The sequence below is a fragment of the Ips typographus genome, linkage group LG1, assembly GCF_016097725.1.
Source record: "Ips typographus isolate SLU linkage group LG1, UJ_Ityp_2.0, whole genome shotgun sequence".
Taxonomy (NCBI): Eukaryota; Metazoa; Arthropoda; class Insecta; order Coleoptera; family Curculionidae; genus Ips; species Ips typographus.
This window is the reverse complement of record NC_138422.1, coordinates 29,854,745-29,873,662: the sequence shown is the minus strand read 5'-3', so window position 1 is coordinate 29,873,662 and position 18,918 is coordinate 29,854,745. Positions and strand designations below refer to the sequence as shown.

Sequence of the window (18,918 nt, the reverse complement as noted above, 5' to 3'; positions counted from 1 at the left end):
TTTGACTGACTCTTTTAAAATTTATGTGAAAACTTTCCTAGATTATGCCAGAGAGGAAGGTTATATTCGGGTGGCCGAAAATGCTTTGATCAAGCTGAAAAAATTACCAAACTTGGATCAGGCCGTTGAAAACAAGCTTCAATTCAGAGAAGCCCAATTGGCCTGGTTGAATGGAGACCAAATGATTGCGCAACAGCTTTTGAGAAAGCTTTGCAACAGCGATCACATTGATCCTAGGTTGTAGTACGGTTTTGTTCCAAAACCATAATTTTTGTACGGTTTTTGGTTTGTAGGTTGAAAGCTGCTGGGTTTATGCTTCAAGGAGTGTACATGGCTGAAATGTATTCTGATAGCAGAACGGTACTGAACAGTTTTGAGGTGGCTTTGCAGATTTACAAAGATATTCGAAGTAGCTTGACAGTAGATGACTATAGAAAAGTATACGACGCTTATGATACAATAGCCACTTTTGCGGACAAAGAATACCAACAGGTAAGTGTTCCAATTTATAAAAAAAAAATTAAATTCAAAATAACTGTCACAAATAGGTAACATGGGGGTAAATTAGGTTTGCAACAGGTCATTCTTGATTAGGCGTGTTCGGGGAGACGCTTAAAGCGCTTACTATGACGTAACTTCACAGCTTCATTATGTGATTTTTGCATTTGCCAACTGCAACAGGTGTGACGGGACACGCTGTCAAATAATGTCACAGAAAGCGCTTTAAAGCTTGATTCACATGAATCCGGAACATTCGCGGAATGCGGACAGCGGAAAATCGTTCAGCCAATCAGCGTTCTGTCCGTCTATCCGGACCGGATTGCATATTTTGATATTTTCCCCGCGTAAACATCGTAATCATGACATTCATGACAGAGACAGAAAACAAAACAGAAACAGCAAAGCAACTATGTCCGTGGATATGAACGAAAACGATTTTAACACTACGCTAATTGATTTTGTCAACAAAGTTACCCCATTTTGTGGGATTCTAAGCACCCTCAACACAAGGATAATAATGCCTTGAAGAAGGCTTGGCTTCAGATTGCCAATCGAATGAAAACAATAGGTATTCGGTACAGTCAGAGAGAAAAGCGCTGTCAAAGTTTGAACTGCCAGAAACACAGTTTGAAAAGACAGTCAGCGACAAAATCGTCTGTTAAACTCACTTGGAGTGAGAAAATGACAGTTTTATCCACATTTTTGGAATCCTCTTAAGTTTCCTATCTACTAACCTAAAAAAACACTAAAAAATCGAGTATAGTCAGTTAAAAAAACAGTGTCAAAGTTTGAACTGCCAGAAACACAGTTTGAAAGGACAGTCAGAGACAAAATCGCCTGTAAAGCCCACTTGGAATGAGAAAATGACAGTTTTAAGCACATATTTGGAATCCTCGTTAAATTTCCTATTCAGTTACTTGGAAAAACCGTATAAAATGTGGTACAGTCTGGGAGAAAAGCAGTGTCAAATTTTGAACTAAACGAAACACAGTTCGGAAGGACAGTCAGGGACAAAATCGCTGGTAAAACCCACTTCTAGTGAGAAAATATTTGATTTAAGTACATTTTTGGAATCCTCATTAAATTTCATATTCAATAGCCCAAAAAAAACAAAAAACATATCGGTACAGTCATGGTGAAAAATGGTGTCAAAGTTTGAATTGTTATAAACACAGTTTGAAAGGACAGTCAAGGACAAAATCCCCTGTAAAACCCACTTGGAATAAGAAAAAGACAGTTTTAAGCATATTTTTGAAATCCTCATTAAATTTCCTATCCACTAACCTAGAAAAACACTACCAAATTGAGTACAGTCAGAGAGAAAAACAGTGTCAAAGTTTGAACTAACAGAAACACAGTTTGAAAGGACAGTCAAGGACAAAATCGCCTGTAAAATCCACTTGTAGTGTGAAAATGACAGTTTTAAGCATATTTTTGGAATCCTTATTAAATTTCCTATCCAATAGCCTAAAAAAATATCACTAAATTCGTTACAGTCAGGGAGAAAAGTGCTGCCAAAGTTTGAAAACACAGTCAGCGACAAAATCGTCTGTTAAACTCACTTGGAGTGAGAAAATGACAGTTTTAAGCACATTTTTGGAATCCTCATTAAATTTCCTATCCAATAGTCTAAAAAAACACTAAAAAATCGAGTATAGTCAGTTAGAAAAACAGTGTCTAAATTTGAACTGCTAGAAACACAGTTTGAAAGGACAGTCAAGGACAAAATCGCCTGTAAAACTCATTTGTGGTGTGAAAATGACAGTTTTAAGCACATTTTTGGAATCCTCATTAAATTTCCTATCCAATAGTCTAAAAAAACACTAAAAAATCGAGTATAGTCAGTTAGAAATACAGTGTCAAAATTTGAACTGCTAGAAACACAGTTTGAAAGGACAGTCAAGGACAAAATCGCCTGTAAAACCCATTTGTGGTGTGAAAATTACGGTTTTAAGCACATTTTTGGAATCCTCATTAAATTTCCTATCCAATAGTCTAAAAAAACACTAAAAAATCGAGTATAGTCAGTTAGAAAAACAGTGTTAAAATTTGAACTGCTAGAAACACAGTTTGAAAGGACAGTCAAGGACAAAATCGCCTGTAAAACCCATTTGTGGTGTGAAAATGATAGTTTTAAGCACATTTTTGGAATCCTCATTAAATTTCCTATCCAATAGTCTAAAAAAACACTAAAAAATCGAGTATAGTCAGTTAGAAAAACAGTGTCAAAATTTGAACTGCTAGAAACACAGTTTGAAAGGACAGTCAAGGACAAAATCGCCTGTAAAACCCACTTGTATTAACACTATTCCGTCAACCATTCCGCAGCTGTGTCACTCGTCACATGTGAACGACAAGTAGTTTTCCGTGCGTAAAAAGCATTCATTGTTATAATTCCGGATACATGAGAACCGAGCTTAAGGGTCTCCTGGAGAACGCCTATTATATGGTAATCTCTTTCATATTTGACCCCAATGTAAGGTTGCCAAATTGAACACGATTGGTAGAATGGTGATTGTTTACGCTCGGTAACACACCCTTTATGGATTCAGTTTATCAACAAACTAAAATAGAAAAAAAACCTAAATTAGAAAATAGCAACACTGATGGACTCATTAAATGGTGGTAGAAACAATAATAATTAGAGCTGGTTGACGTAAAAAAAAAGATAGATCAATTATTAACTAGGAAACCATTAGAACCAGGTATAGAAATGTATTATACAAAATATAATATACTTTATAATGACTTACACTAGTAGTAGATAGTTAGATCAAACTGTAACGAAAACTTGGCCTAAACCATTTCTAGAAAATTGTTTTTTTTTGAGGATTAAGGTAATTTTAAGCATTTTTGGAAACAAAATGCTGAGTTTTTAGCGGTTACGGGATATTTTGCAGCTTGAAGGCTACAACAAACTTGATTAATTTACTCAGAAAACCGCTGTAATTAAATGCCAAATTTTGGACACTTTTATTTACTAGACTTGTCTGTGTTGTGTTGTATTTATTTGAATTTGGATGTCACACATTTTTTCAGACCATGTCTCACATCAAATCTGATCTATTTCAAAAGAAGTTATCGAACATAAAATCGTGCAAAGAAATGGCAGAGGCGCTCAGCGGTCTGAGAAACTTGACCGAGGATCAGAGAAAGGCGCAGATCATCAACAAACGTCAAATTTGCATAGACGAGAACGAGGTCATGGCAGCGCAGAAAAGCAAAGACATTATATTAGAACTAGCCGTAAAGTGAGTTCTCCGTTTAACTAACCCACTGAGTTTTTTCTAAAAAGCACATTTTGACCAGGCATTACGTAAAAAATCTTCAAGAGAGCGACTCTAACAACATAAAAATCTTCCGGATTATGTCGTTGTTTTTGGAGAATCGCGACAACAAACAGCTGATGGAACAATTAAAGAAAATGGTGTTAATTTTGCCTACGTACAAATACATCACGATGCTTCCTCAGCTAATTCCGCACATCACTACAAACCAACAAGACTTGTTCGGGCAGCAAGTTAACGTCATAATAGAGACGTGCGCGTTGTATCATCCGCATCACACCTTACCGTTATTACTAGCTCTAGTCAATGCAAATAAGGATAAAGAGTATAGCAGCAAAAAGACCAAAGTGCCGTCCGCTAACGAGAGGAGTTTGACTGCGGCCGTTATTATTAAAAAATTGCGCAGTAAAGTTGAACTGAAAAAAGTCGTGGACAAGATGATCGTATTGTCTGAAGCTCTGATTGAGCTGGCTTATTATGCTGATTCGGGGGGAGGAGTACGCAACAATGAGTTCGACATTCCGGCCGGTTTGAAAATACGCAAGATTAATGGGTTTGACGATGTTTTGGTGCCTACATACACTTTGCGCGTGAGCAAGAATAATAAATATGACAACATCGTAGGTAAGTTTTGTACGAATTTCATAAAGCTGGGTTTATTATACAGCGCACAATGCATAACATTGCACAAGTGTTTCTTTTTGGAGTTTATACAGTCGCACAACATACAGGTGTGGTAAATCCAAAACCGACCATAGGAAAACCGCGTAACGGACAGAGAAACGTACATTATTGCATGCGCGGGACAAAGACAGAAAACGAAAAAAATATCAAGTAGGCCATATTTTCAGCGCGCTGTTGCCAAACGCCAAGTTATTTTGTCGACGGTATTTGAGTGATACTTGGCGTTTGGCAACAACGCGCTGAAAATATGGCCTACTTGATATGTTTTTCGTCTTCTGTCTTAGTCCCGCGCATGCAATAATTTACGTTTCTCTGTCCGTTACGCGGTTTTCCTATGGTCGGTTTTGGATTTACCCAATGAATAAAAAAAATGTAAACATAGCAGGAAGGAGCAATAGCAATCAAAGAGGGGGACAGAAACAAGGGGGAGGCGGGGGGAGTAATATGGCGGCCGTCAACTTCCGGTTGGCACTATCAGATCTAAATTTAATTTTGTCCACTGTACAACTTAATTTAAATTTGCAAAACTCAACTGTTAAAGAACCACAAACAAACAAAACAAACTAACACTATACTACAACAAATACAAACAACAAATTTTTGCGGGTTTGAAACTCCAAACTTTCAATGACTGCGTCAATTCAACTGCGCAGTAAGCGAATGCGCAATCAACTTCCGTCCCCCTCGCTTAATGCACAAACGGGTTATAATTTGTATTATTGTTACCTCCTGATACTTGTTCTTTTTACTCATTGGATTTACCACACCTGTATAATTTTTAACCAATGAAAAGAGTTTATGACAACATGTGATAAATGTCATTGCAATGTGAAATGTTATTTTTCTGTCACTTGCCATTTGTCAATCATGTCAAGCACAGATAAGGAGGATAAGGCAAAAAAGATGTGGTTGCTGTTGTGAATTTGGAAAAGGGAAAAAAAAAACATTTTTAATAACAACAATATATTAGAATTCTTCATATTTAGAAAGCCAACACAAACCGACCATGCCATCCCTGATGATTCCAACCACCGCTCGCAACACAAGATGGCAGCATTCAGGTGTTATTATTCTATGCTATTTCCTGCATAGAACAACCTTCTGATAAATAACTGAAAAACAGAACTGGCAATACTACAAATTTTTATTTGGAATTGAGAATATACTTACTGCAGAGTGAGGGCAAGACGTTGTTTTGGGCTAATTGGATTTTTTGTCTTGTCTTTCTGCAGGAATGGCCCCACAAGAGCTAATAACTTATGGAACAGTTCTGGAGTCATACGCGTATATTTGAAAAACTGCTCTGTATCATGTTTTTCTGCAAACTGAACTATTTTTACAAAAACACTATGTTCATTGCGTTTTCTATTCATAGGTCGCGTTTTAAACCTCCGTGTTCTCCTTTTCTTGACATCTAAGCTTAATGCTGTAGCTGCAGCACCCAAGCCCCAATTGTTGCCAAGGTTCCATCTGCAATTGTTAATAAATTCTTGATGTAAAGAGAAACTAATTAGCTCTAGATAGTTTTTACCACTAAACTCTGTTTTTTCCGTAGACACTTCAACTGTTTTTATTGCACTAAATGACCAAAAAATCACAAATACAAAATCAACAACAAACCACAATTCTTGAATAATCCAAATCCACAATTCATAAACAAAACAATAACACAATACAATGACGGACGGCGGATGTCAAATATAATGACGGACGGCGGATGTCAAAATATGACATTACAAAATTTTGCGCACGCGTACAGCTGTTTTCGCATAAGAATTGCATAAAAAGTTAAAAATTATGAACTTTCTATGCGGTATTGTGCGCTGTATAAACGACAGTAGGCATTACTGTAAAGCCAACTTTCTATGTTATGCATTGTGCGCTGTATAAACCCAGCTTAACTTGAGCAAGTTAAAATGCAGTGTTGTTTTATAGGTATAAACCGGTTTTTGCCAAAGTATAAAACCGTTGGTGGCATTAATGCACCTAAACGAATCGAGTGCCGTTGCACCAATGGCAAAAACCATCCGCAGTTGGTTAAGGGCCAAGATGATTTGCGTCAAGACGCGGTAATGCAACAAGTGTTTACCATAATGACCGACTTGCTTTCAGCCAACAAACAAACCAAAAATCTGTTGATTCGCACGTATAAAGTGGTACCGCTCTCAATGAGAAGCGGCATTTTAGAATGGGTGGCAAATAGTATGCCGATCGGGGAATATTTGACCGGCAGTTCGGACTACGTGGGCGCCCATAAAGAGTTCAGACCAAAAGATAAAACTCCAACCGATTGCCGTATTAAGTTTAAGGTTTTACTAAATTTTCCAGTTTTTGTTTGCAATTTTCTCGAACTCTCTGTGTTGCAGAACTGTCAGGGCAAACCGTTTGAAGAAAAGCTTCTGATCTACAAGTCGATTTGCAATGACTTTCAGCCAGTTTTTCACAAATTCTTTGAAACGTACTTTCGACAGCCGTCCGTTTGGTACGAGAGGCGACGCGCCTATATTCACAGCGTAGCTACCACCAGTATGTGCGGTTACGTGTTGGGAATCGGCGATCGACATGTTAGTAATATTCTCATTGACAAACAGACCGCCGAAGTTGTCCACATTGATTTTGGTAAGTTAAGTTTTATTTCACATTTTTGACCTATCAATAAGATACAAAGTGTCTCTAGTCCTCTAGGTGCAGAAAGTCATTCTGAACATTTTTGATCTCTTGCAAAATGTTCGTAACCTTAATCGTTTCCAAGATATTCAACTTTTTTTATTTTTTATTGTGCATCAAAATTTTGAAAATTTTATATATCCGCTATTTTTGGGGTTTCAGCGACTGTAAGAAGCTCAAAATGATCGTCATGGATTGCTCTTTGACTTCGTACTAACGGCAACACGATTAAACACATACAGGGTTGTTCAAAAAACAAAAAAAAACAGTTCAGTCTGAAACTAACGCTCTTCCAGTTGTGACCGCGTTTGTCCGGTTCTAAGTGAGTGTGAACCTAGTCTACTGGGTACAGAAAGTCATTCTGAACATTTTTGGTTTTTTGCACCCCTTCAAACTGTGTTTCCAGCAGTTCAAATTTTGACACTGTTTTTCTAACTGACTATACTCGATTTTTTAGTGTTTTTTTAGACTATTGGATAGGAAATTTAATGAGGATTCCAAAAATGTGCTTAAAACTGTAATTTTCTCACTCCAAGTGAGTTTAACAGATGATTTTATCCTTGACTGTCCTTTTAAACTGTGTTTCTAGCAGTTCAAATTTAACACTGTTTTTCTAACTGACTATACTCGATTTTTAAGTGTTTTTTTAGACTATTGGATAGGAAATTTAATAAGAATTCCGAAAATGTGCTTAAAACTATCATTTTCACACTACAATTGGGTTTTACAGGCGATTTTGTCCTTGACTGTCCATTCAAACTGTGTTCCTGTTAGTTCAAACTTTGACACTGTTTTTCTCTCTGACTGTACTCAATTTGGTAGTGTTTTTTTAGGTTAGTGGATAGGAAATTTAATGAGGATTCCAAAAATGTGCTTAAAACTGTCATTTTCTCACTCCAAGTGAGTTTAACAGACGATTTTGTCGCTGACTGTGTTTTGAAACTTTGGCAGCACTTTTCTCCCTAACTGTACCGAATTTAGTGATATTGTACCGTCGTACTCCTTAATAACACACTTCTTGAACAACACTGTATATTGTTTACAAACAATAAACTGACACTGACACTTAACCTCGATATCTGACAACTTCGACTTCACTACAACCATCAACTCAACAACTAACTAACCAGGCCTGGTTCAGCTGCTTATATAGGCTTCCATGGTTTCTAGAAAATTCCCAAATATTCATGAAATTGACTTTCTCTCTCACACTCATTAAGCTATAACATAAATCTCTCTCTATATAAGCAACGGAGCCAGGATTTTCTAGAACACAGACAAAAGAATGTAGAACGTAAACAAAGCAACGTAACATACAGGGGTAACAACAAATAACTAAAGAAATCCTAACTAATAATCAAAAGTTCGCTTTGCAACACTGCCCCCCTCCTAGAGTTGATCGTCCCGATCATCAACTTCACCAGCTTTGGGTGGTCGGTAAGGTGCAAGTCGATCCAGGTGAACTATTTTCATTTTCGCCCGATGTCCTCGCTGTATTCTGTAGACGACGTCGTTCAGACGCTTTATAACGTCGTAGGGTCCCTCCCATGACCTCTGTAGCTTCGGCGACTTTCCTTTCTTTCGAGCAGGATTGTATAACCAGACCTGATCACCGGCTTGGAATCCGCTGCTGTTGGCCCTTTTGTCATATCTTGTCTTTAGTCGGTCGCTTGCAAATTTCAACTTCTGCCGGACTTCCTCATGGATCACGTGCAAGCGTTGCGCCAATTTTTCTGAATAGCTATCACAAGAGGCTGGGGGTTCTTCCGGTCGTCCAAAAAGAAGATCCATTGGCAAACGAAGCTCCCTTCCAAAGACAACACTAGCTGGTGTTTTGCCAGTGGAATCATGTACTGCCGATCGATAAGCCATCAGGAACAACGGAATGTGCTGATCCCAATCTGTCTGATTGTTATCGACGACTGTCCTTAGGTAGTTGTCTAGTGTCCGGTTGAAACGTTCCACCATTCCGTCTGACTGTGGGTGTAATGGAGTAGTTCTGGTTTTCTTAATTCCCAATCGGTCACACACTTCCGTGAATACTGCCGATTCGAAATTACGCCCTTGATCCGAATGCAGCTCCCTCGGTACTCCAAATCTGCAGAAGAAGTTGTCAACCAGAACTTCTGCTACAGTAGCGGCTTCCTGGTTTGGTATTGCGTACACTTCTGGCCATTTACTGAAGTAGTCCATTGCGACCAAGACATAGCGATTTCCGGAATTAGTTTTGGGAAAAGGTCCAGCTACATCAACGGCAATCCTCTCAAACGGAGCTCCGACAATATACTGCTTCATACATCCTCGGCTTCGAGTTTTGGGACCCTTGCTACTGAAACAGTCTGCGCAACGCCGACACCAATCTTCTACATCTGAGCGGCTTTGTAGCCAATAGAACCTTTCCCTAACTTTATTTAACGTTTTGTTGATGCCAAAGTGCCCTCCACCAATTCCATTATGAGCTTCTTTCAGTACGTCACTAACTCGGTTTCTTGGCAGAACTACCTGTACTCGTTCTTCTTTCCCATCCGGACTTTCCCATTTTCTTTTTAGTAAATCTCCATCAATAATAAGGGACTCCCATAATGCCCAATATCCCTTTAATGTTGGAGACTTAGCGGAAATCTCCTCCCAATTTGGTCTTTCTCCACGCTCTTTCCAGTTAATTATCTGTCCTAAATCGGGGTCTTCTCGTTGATCGGCAGCCAAGTTTTCCCGATCCCATGCGATGTCATTTTTCAGAGCGATCCTTCGACAAGGCTTTCCAAATTCAGCTATCTCCAGGCGTTTACAGTGATTGCAACCTTCCACACAAGGTCTTCGTGACACTGCGTCCGCGTTTCCGTGCAAACGTCCCTTTCTGTGTTCAATCTGGAAGTCATACTCTTGAAGTCTTTGCAACCATCGAGCTATTTGTCCTTCTGGATTTTTGAATTGAAATAGCCATTTCAGAGAGGCATGGTCCGTCCTTAGTCTGAATCGTTGTCCGTACAGGTATTTGTGAAACTGCTCGAATGTTTTCACTACGGCTAACAGCTCCTTCCTGGTTACGCAATAATTTCTCTCTGGCTTTGATAGTGATTTGCTGAAATAGGCGATCACTCGTTCTTCACCATCTTGGATTTGAGATAAAACTCCGCCTAAACCAATATTACTAGCATCTGCGTCCACAATAAACTCTTCCCCAGGTCGTGGAAAAGCCAAAACTGGTGGAGAACAAAGGGTTACTTTCAGTTCTTCCATGGCTTCCTGACATGTTGTAGTCCATTCGAAGGGCTGGTTATTCTCCGTCAATTTGTGTAGGGGTCTGGCTATATCAGCAAATCCACGAACAAACCTTCTGTAATAGGAACACAATCCCAGAAAACTTCTTAATTCGTGCTTGTCTTTCGGAACAGGCCAATTTTTTACAGCTTCAGTTTTCTTCGGGTCGGTTTTTACTCCTTTTGACGATATAACGTGTCCCAAGTATTCGACTTCTTCTTGGAAAAAGCTGCACTTCTTCGGATTTAATTTCAGGTTTGCCCCTCTGAACTTCTTGAAGATTTCTTCAACGTTTTGCAGGTGTTCTTCAAATGTTTTTCCCATAATAATGATGTCGTCTAAATAAACAAGACAGGTTTTCCAAGTCAATCCTCGTAGAATAGTTTCCATTAATCTTTCGAAGGTTGCCGGAGCATTGCAAAGTCCAAAAGGCATGACGTTAAAATGCCACAAGCCATTTCCAGTTGAGAAGGCAGTTTTCTCTTTGTCCCGTTGATCCATCTCCACTTGCCAGTATCCGCTTTTTAGATCCAAGGTGGAAAACCACTTTGCGTTAGCCAGAGTGTCTATGGTGTCATCTATTCTGGTCAAGGGATAACTGTCTTTCTTAGTAACTTCATTTAGTCTTCTATAGTCCACGCAGAATCTTGTCGACCCATCTTTCTTAGTAACAAGTACCACAGGAGAACTCCAAGGGCTGGTGGATGGCTCAATGACGCTGCGATCTGCCATGTCCTGTATAAGATTTTCCACTTCTGCCTGCTTAGCCAATGGGAGCCGTCTGGGTCTTTGCTTAATGGGCAAATAATCCCCTGTTTCAATTTTATGCCTCACTAAATAAGTTCTTCCCAAATCCGTTTCATTTAAGGCAAACACGTCCTTGTAGTCGTGAAGCAAACGGCCAAAAGTCTGTTTTTCTTGATCAGTCAAAATTGAGCTCGTCTTTTTCATTAAGTGCACTAAACACTCAGGAAGGTCACTGTCGGGGTTTGGTTTTGTTTCGTGCGACTCCTTAGTCACCATAAGTACTGGTTCGGATTTGGCTATTATATCGCCTTTTTTTAATCTTTGACCACATTCTTTCAAATTAGCGACTTTTACGTATGCTTGGCCGTTTTTCTGCTGGACTAGGGTGCGGGCTACAAGAACTCCCTTCTTCACAGCATCATCTTCCTCTTCATAACTCGGTTCTATCAGCTGAAGTTTGCTCAATTCCGTTTTTCTGTCCAAATTAACTTTAACGATGGTCTCTGATCTTGCAGGTAAGTTGACATCTTCTTGCAACGTGACTTTCCTCACACGCATATCTTGTTCGGGTGTCATCATAACAATCTCGTCTTGTCCAGTCTTGATCAGTCTATTCTCCAAATCCAGCTGGAACTTGTGTTGCTCCATAAGATCTAAGCCCATTAAGACGTCATCAGTTATGTTGGCCACAAAAACGGTATGGTTGAAGACATGTCGCCCAAGCTCCACTTCAGCTTCATGGATTCCCAGAACAGGCATTGACTCACCAGCGGCAGTTTCCAATATAAACTTTGTACCAGTGTCGCTAATCCTGCAGTGTTTCACCATGTCCGGCCTTACGATAGTATGGCAAGAACCGGTATCAACAACCATTTGGCAATCCCGGCCGCAAATCTTACCGGTCACTATTAAGCTGGTGTTTTCGTGCTGAAGACGGGCTACTTTAATTATGGTTGGTGGGGCTTGACAGTGTTGCATAGCCAGCTTTTGCCCCGGAAAACTGGCTACTCTTCGTTTTCCTGGTTCTGCATTCTTCTAGGTTTGCGGCACTGCGATTGAATGTGCCCCTTTTCTCCACAGTTCCAGCATTCCAATGACCGAGTAAACGTGGTGGTTTGAGCGTTTCGGGTGTTCTGACTTCTTCTATTTAACGCTCCCATTAGTTCTTTTCGAAATGTCTCCAGCTGACGACTCAAGTCTGACTGAGTTGTGTGATCTGAATTGGAATATCGGTTTCTCGGTTCCGGTGTAAGGCTTCTGACTTGACGCACTCGAGTATGTCCTCGTGATACTTGCTTGACCACCTCAAACTCCAAAGCGTAGGCAAGAGCATCATGCAATGTTTGGCATCTCGCTAATCGTATTGCTTGCTCTGTGTCACAATCTTTAAGACCTCGTACAAAAGCCCGTACTGCCATTCGCTCTCTAATGTCGTGAGAGGCCGTTGGATAGGCCAGACAAACTAATCGAGCAATGTCGGCTTCATACTGTTGAAGTGTTTCCGTGCTTCTTTGGGTCCTACTAGACAACTGAGCTTCGTATACTTGTTCTAGGTGCTTATTTCCAAATCTCATCTCTAAATGTTGGATTAAGTCGTCGTAGTTTTTGTACTGGCTCTCGTCCAAAGTCTGCAAAACCTCCAGTGCTTCTTCTCGAAGTGACAAAACCAAGGCAGTAGCTTTGGCACTTGATGTCCAATTGTTGGCCTCTGCGGCAGCCTCAAACTGTTTTTTGTAAACCTGCCATGAGGTCTTACCGTCGAAAACTGGTGGCTTAATATTTGAGCAGACACTAGAACTGGCGACTACGGTTGGCTTTGAAGACTTTTCCTGTAGTTTGTCAAATTCCTCTCGCAAGGTCTGAACGGTCTCCTCCATACCGCTTATCCTCTCATTTACCTTTTCTTCCAAAATTTCCATCCTGTTGTCCATTTCTCCTTTTATTTCATTTATTACTCGGTCTAATTTTTCATCTTGTTGTTGAAACTGGTCTTTAATTTGGTCTTGGCTTGCTTTCATTTCTTCGAACTTTTGGTCTTGACTCGCTTTCATTTCTTCGAACTTTTGGTCCTGACTTGCTTTCATCACTTGAATCATCTCCATAAGTTGTTTCATTCCTTCATCCATTTTGGCGCTTTGTTGTCGTGTACTCACAGGCATTCAACACACCTTCTGCTTCTGTCTTCCTCTGGATCTCTTCTTCGATTCTCCAATCCCACTTCTGACACCAAATGTACCGTCGTACTCCTTAATAACACACTTCTTGAACAACACTGTATATTGTTTACAAACAATAAACTGACACTGACACTTAACCTCGATATCTGACAACTTCGACTTCACTACAACCATCAACTCAACAACTAACTAACCAGGCCTGGTTCAGCTGCTTATATAGGCTTCCATGGTTTCTAGAAAATTCCCAAATATTCATGAAATTGACTTTCTCTCTCACACTCATTAAGCTATAACATAAATCTCTCTCTATATAAGCAACGGAGCCAGGATTTTCTAGAACACAGACAAAAGAATGTAGAACGTAAACAAAGCAACGTAACATACAGGGGTAACAACAAATAACTAAAGAAATCCTAACTAATAATCAAAAGTTCGCTTTGCAACAATATTTTTTAGGCTATTGGATAGGAAATTTAATAAGGATTCCAATAATGTGCTTAAAACTGTCATTTTCACACTACAAGTGGGTTTTACAGGCGATTTTATCCCTGACTGTCCTTTCAAACTGTGTTTCTAGCAGTTCAAATTTTAAGACTGTTTTTCTAACTGACTATACTCGATTTTTTAGTGTTTTTTTAGACTATTGGATAGGAAATTTAATGAGGATTCCAAAAATGTGCTTAAAACTGTCATTTTCACACCACAAATGGGTTTTACAGGCGATTTTGTCCTTGACTATCCATTCAAACTGTGTTTCTGTTAGTTCAAACTTTGACACTGTTTTTCTCTCTGACTGTACTCAATTTGGTAGTGTTTTTTTAGGTTAGTGGATAGGAAATTTAATGAGGATTCCAAAAATGTGCTTAAAACTGTCATTTTCTCACTCCAAGTGAGTTTAACAGACGATTTTGTCGCTGACTGTGTTTTGAAACTTTGGCAGCACTTTTCTCCCTAACTGTACCGAATTTAGTGATATTGTACCGTCGTACTCCTTAATAACACACTTCTTGAACAACACTGTATATTGTTTACAAACAATAAACTGACACTGACACTTAACCTCGATATCTGACAACTTCGACTTCACTACAACCATCAACTCAACAACTAACTAACCAGGCCTGGTTCAGCTGCTTATATAGGCTTCCATGGTTTCTAGAAAATTCCCAAATATTCATGAAATTGACTTTCTCTCTCACACTCATTAAGCTATAACATAAATCTCTCTCTATATAAGCAACGGAGCCAGGATTTTCTAGAACACAGACAAAAGAATGTAGAACGTAAACAAAGCAACGTAACATACAGGGGTAACAACAAATAACTAAAGAAATCCTAACTAATAATCAAAAGTTCGCTTTGCAACAATATTTTTTAGGCTATTGGATAGGAAATTTAATAAGGATTCCAATAATGTGCTTAAAACTGTCATTTTCACACTACAAGTGGGTTTTACAGGCGATTTTATCCCTGACTGTCCTTTCAAACTGTGTTTCTAGCAGTTCAAATTTTAAGACTGTTTTTCTAACTGACTATACTCGATTTTTTAGTGTTTTTTTAGACTATTGGATAGGAAATTTAATGAGGATTCCAAAAATGTGCTTAAAACTGTCATTTTCACACCACAAATGGGTTTTACAGGCGATTTTGTCCTTGACTATCCATTCAAACTGTGTTTCTGTTAGTTCAAACTTTGACACTGTTTTTCTCTCTGACTGTACTCAATTTGGTAGTGTTTTTTTAGGTTAGTGGATAGGAAATTTAATGAGGATTCCAAAAATGTGCCTAAAACTGTAATTTTCTCACTCCAAGTGAGTTTAACAGACGATTTTTGTCGCTGACTGTGTTTTCAAACTTTGGCAGCACTTTTCTCCCTGACTGTACCGAATTTAGTGATATTTTTTAGGATTTCAAAAATTTGCTTAAAACAATCATTTTCTCATTCCAAGTGGGTTTTACAGGCGATTTTGTCCTTGACTGTCCTTTCAAACTGTGTTTCTAACAATTCAAACTTTGACACCATTTTTCATCATGACTGTACCGATATGTTTTTTGTTTTTTTTGGCTATTGATTAGGAAATTTAATGAGGATTCCAAAAATGTACTTAAATCAAACATTTTCTCACTAGAAGTGGGTTTTACCAGCGATTTTGTCCCTGACTGTCCTTCCGAACTGTGTTTCTTTTAGTTCAAAATTTGACACTGCTTTTCTCCCAGACTGTACCACATTTTATACGGTTTTTCCAAGTAACTGAATAGGAAATTTAAAGAGGATTCCAAAAATGTGATTAAAACTGTCATTTTCTCATTCCAAGTGGGTTTTACAGGCGATTTTGTCTCTGACTGTCCTTTCAAACTGTGTTTCTGGCAGTTCAAACTTTGACACTGTTTTTCTAACTGACTATACTCGATTTTTTAGTGTTTTTTTAGGTTAGTAGATAGGAAACTTAATGAGGATTCCAAAAATGTGGATAGAACTGTCATTTTCTCGCTCCAAGTGAGTTTAACAGACGATTTTGTCGCTGACTGTCTTTTCAAACTGTGTTTCTGGCAGTTCAAACTTTGACAGCGCTTTTCTCTCTGACTGTACCGAATACCTATTGTTTTCATTCGATTGGCAATCTGAAGCCAAGCCTTCTTCAAGGCATTATTATCCTTGTGTTGAGGGTGCTTAGAATCCCACAAAATAGGGAACTTTGGACAAAATCAATTAGCGTAGTGTTAAAATCGTTTTCGTTCATCTCCACGGACATATTTGCTTTGCTGTTTCTGTTTTGTTTTCTGTCTCTGTCATGAATGTCATGATTACGATGGTTACGCGCGGAAAATATCAAAATATGCAATCCGGTCCGGATAGACGGACAGAACGCTGATTGGCTGAACGATTTTCCGCTGTCCGCATTCCGCGAATGTTCCGGATTCATGTGAACCAAGCTTTAGGAAACTAGTTTTGAGTCAATTGTACCATTTGATTTTTTACTTTATTCATATTTAACTGGTTGGTCATAAACCAGTTAGTGGTGATAGCTCAAGAGTCTCTTAGGTTTAATTAAGTTTCAGGTAAAGTTTGATCTATACGTTTACTGCAAGTTAATTACCAACAGTCGAACACAACGAACTAATATTCGACTTACAGGTATCGCATTCGAACAAGGCAAATGTCTTCCTACTCCAGAAACCGTTCCGTTCCGTCTCTCCCGAGACATTGTGGATGGAATGGGCGTGTCCGGAGTCGAAGGACTTTTCCGGAAATCCTGCGAAAAAACCATGGAGGTATTGCGATGCAATTCGCAGGTAATCGTCACGATTCTCGAAGTTTTACTCTACGATCCTCTGTATTTCTGGACCGTATCCTCGGCGGAAGCTAATAAACGTCAAACGGAAGAGGATATTTACAGTAGAACTGTTGCGGAAGACGTGGACGAAGGTTGTTGCTTAAGCCTGGTTTATAAAACAAAATTTAAATTTAGCTGTAACTCTAAAAAAATATGGTGTTCATAAAAGAAATATTTCAAGTCTTAAATCAATGACTGCTAAACGCCAAAGTTGTCATTTGCGCTCATTTGACATAGGTCAACTCTCAAAAATATTAAGTGACATTCGGGATTCCACATACCCAGTGTTGCGATTTTGGAATACACAAACACAAAAATTTAAATTGGAAAAACCAAATATTAAAAACCATAACCAAACATTCAAATTCAAAACACAAATCAGCTGATTGTGTCATTGGGGGCGCTTGCGCAGTAGCAAGATGATTTAACTTTAGCGTTAACTTTAAGAGAATTTAGAATTTTATGTAAATCCAAGGTCACTAGATACAGCTAAATTTAAGGTTAAAGTTAAATTTCATTTATGAACGTCTTGATTTAAAACCACTAGTCTTATTCTTAAAGTTAATACTAAATTGAATGCTAAATTTTAATTTTGTTTTATAAACCAAGCTTTAATGTAATGCTGGTTTTGAAATTAAATCACTAATTTTGGTACAGAAAACAAAAACGTGTCCGCCCAACGTGCGCTTTTACGATTGCGCAGTAAATTGGAAGGAACCGAGGATGGGAAACCCACAAGTGTTGAGCAACAGGTCGGTACTCTAATTCAGCAAGCAATGGATCCGGCCAATTTATGTAAACTTTTTTACGGTTGGCAACCTTACCTTTAGTCAGTTAATTTTAATACGTTTCTGATTTTTTGTTAAAGTTTTTTTACCGTTCATTTCCTAGTTATATTAGCACAGTTCGTGTGTATTAGATTTAAGTTGTTTTGTCGTTTTTCTGTCAAACCAAATCGTTATTTATCTAAATACATATATATTTTTTTATGATTATTTTCTTCATTGTACCAGCAGCCAATCAAATTCCGAGAACCTTTCTAGTTCCACCAATGGAAACCGTTTTATACTGATTAAATCCCTGGCTGCTAAAATTTAACAGTGACAATTCCACTCATGTACAAAAAATGCCATATATACGTCATCAAAACACGGTTTGCTATCGGCTAATAAGGAAGGAAGAGAGTTTGCTAGCGGATAAAAAAATCGGATAAATTTTGCTGTTGATTTCATCGTTTCCACGGATTTTCACTACACTTCTATTGTTGCAATGTCTCACCTTGAGATTTTTGCTGGCACTGTCAATTTTGATTTTTGTTCGTATTGTTTTGGTTATGGCTCGCTTCGGATAGAATTCTACTGCATAAAATCAAAAGAACCAGAAAAATGTATTTCTGCACAAGGCAGTCGCAGTCTTATTATATTATTAATTATATTCATGGAATTGTCTTATCAAATACCATTCGAGCTCAGATTTTGAACAGGATAATTTTTCCGCTTGTCTTCTCATACTTTCTTTATGGTACAAAACTCGACCTGTTTGGCAAAATCACTCGAGCTACGCTCTCGTGATTTAGTTACAACAGGTCTCGTGCAGTTACACCACAAAGAAAGTGTTCTAAGACAAGCACAAAAATTATCCGGCTAAATCTGAGCTCTTGTGGTATTGCCCCCGATTAAACACCACCTACCTTTTTCGAATACGTTTTTTGAAGAAAATTTGATATTAAACAAAACGGGATTTAGACACTTATAAAATTTAAGTTATCTTCTTCAATATTAACAATTAATAAATCGCTGTAACGTAGTTTTCATTAAATAATTACATAAATTAAAATATTTTGACGTATGATTGTCAATTTGAAATGTAAACAAAAATATACATGGCTGAACGAAAATCTGTAGTAGGCCGGGGTGGTCTCCATAGTAACGCCGCTGTTTGTAATACAAACATTCAAAACAGTTTGTGAAAAATTCCGCGATTTAAAATGTCACGCTTTGGAAATTCTAATATTGTGGAAATTGATCAAGAAATTGAAAACTGTACTCCCAGGACTACAAAGAGGACACATATATCCATTTGGAATCAGTTTAGTGCCTTTTATGAAGAAAAAGGGTATGTTTTAAATGAAACCTTGCAAACATTTTGAAAGACTATGCGTTTAATATGAAAAAAGTTGATGGAACAGATTATAAAGAAGGAGTTATCAAAACAATGTGGAATATAACGGCCAAGCAGTTACAACAGCTTTATTTTGAC

At 38.3% G+C, this 18,918-nt stretch overlaps 2 protein-coding genes across 3 annotated transcripts in view; one reads left to right on the top strand and one right to left on the bottom strand.

Moving 5' to 3' along the window:
* The window catches only part of tefu (Serine/threonine-protein kinase tefu), a 35,689-nt gene extending 18,035 nt beyond the window's left edge, over window positions 1-17,654 (top strand). The window contains exons 24-31 of one of the 2 annotated variants that reach the window (XM_081976965.1): window positions 42-237; window positions 294-492; window positions 3,541-3,752; window positions 3,811-4,412; window positions 6,585-6,781; window positions 6,839-7,091; window positions 16,461-16,751; window positions 17,317-17,654. In XM_081976965.1, coding sequence (XP_081833091.1) covers window positions 42-237; window positions 294-492; window positions 3,541-3,752; window positions 3,811-4,412; window positions 6,585-6,781; window positions 6,839-7,091; window positions 16,461-16,751; window positions 17,317-17,489 — 2,123 coding nt within the window. In that variant the 3' untranslated portion in view covers window positions 17,490-17,654. Of the gene's footprint in view, window positions 1-41; window positions 238-293; window positions 493-3,540; window positions 3,753-3,810; window positions 4,413-6,407; window positions 6,782-6,838; window positions 7,092-16,460; window positions 16,752-17,316 lie in introns of both variants that reach the window. The other variant, XM_081976956.1, reaches the window with a different exon arrangement.
* Window positions 1-18,918, bottom strand: part of Trm1 (tRNA methyltransferase 1) — a 171,049-nt gene that overhangs the window by 30,529 nt on the left and 121,602 nt on the right. The gene's annotated exons all lie outside the window — the stretch shown is intronic.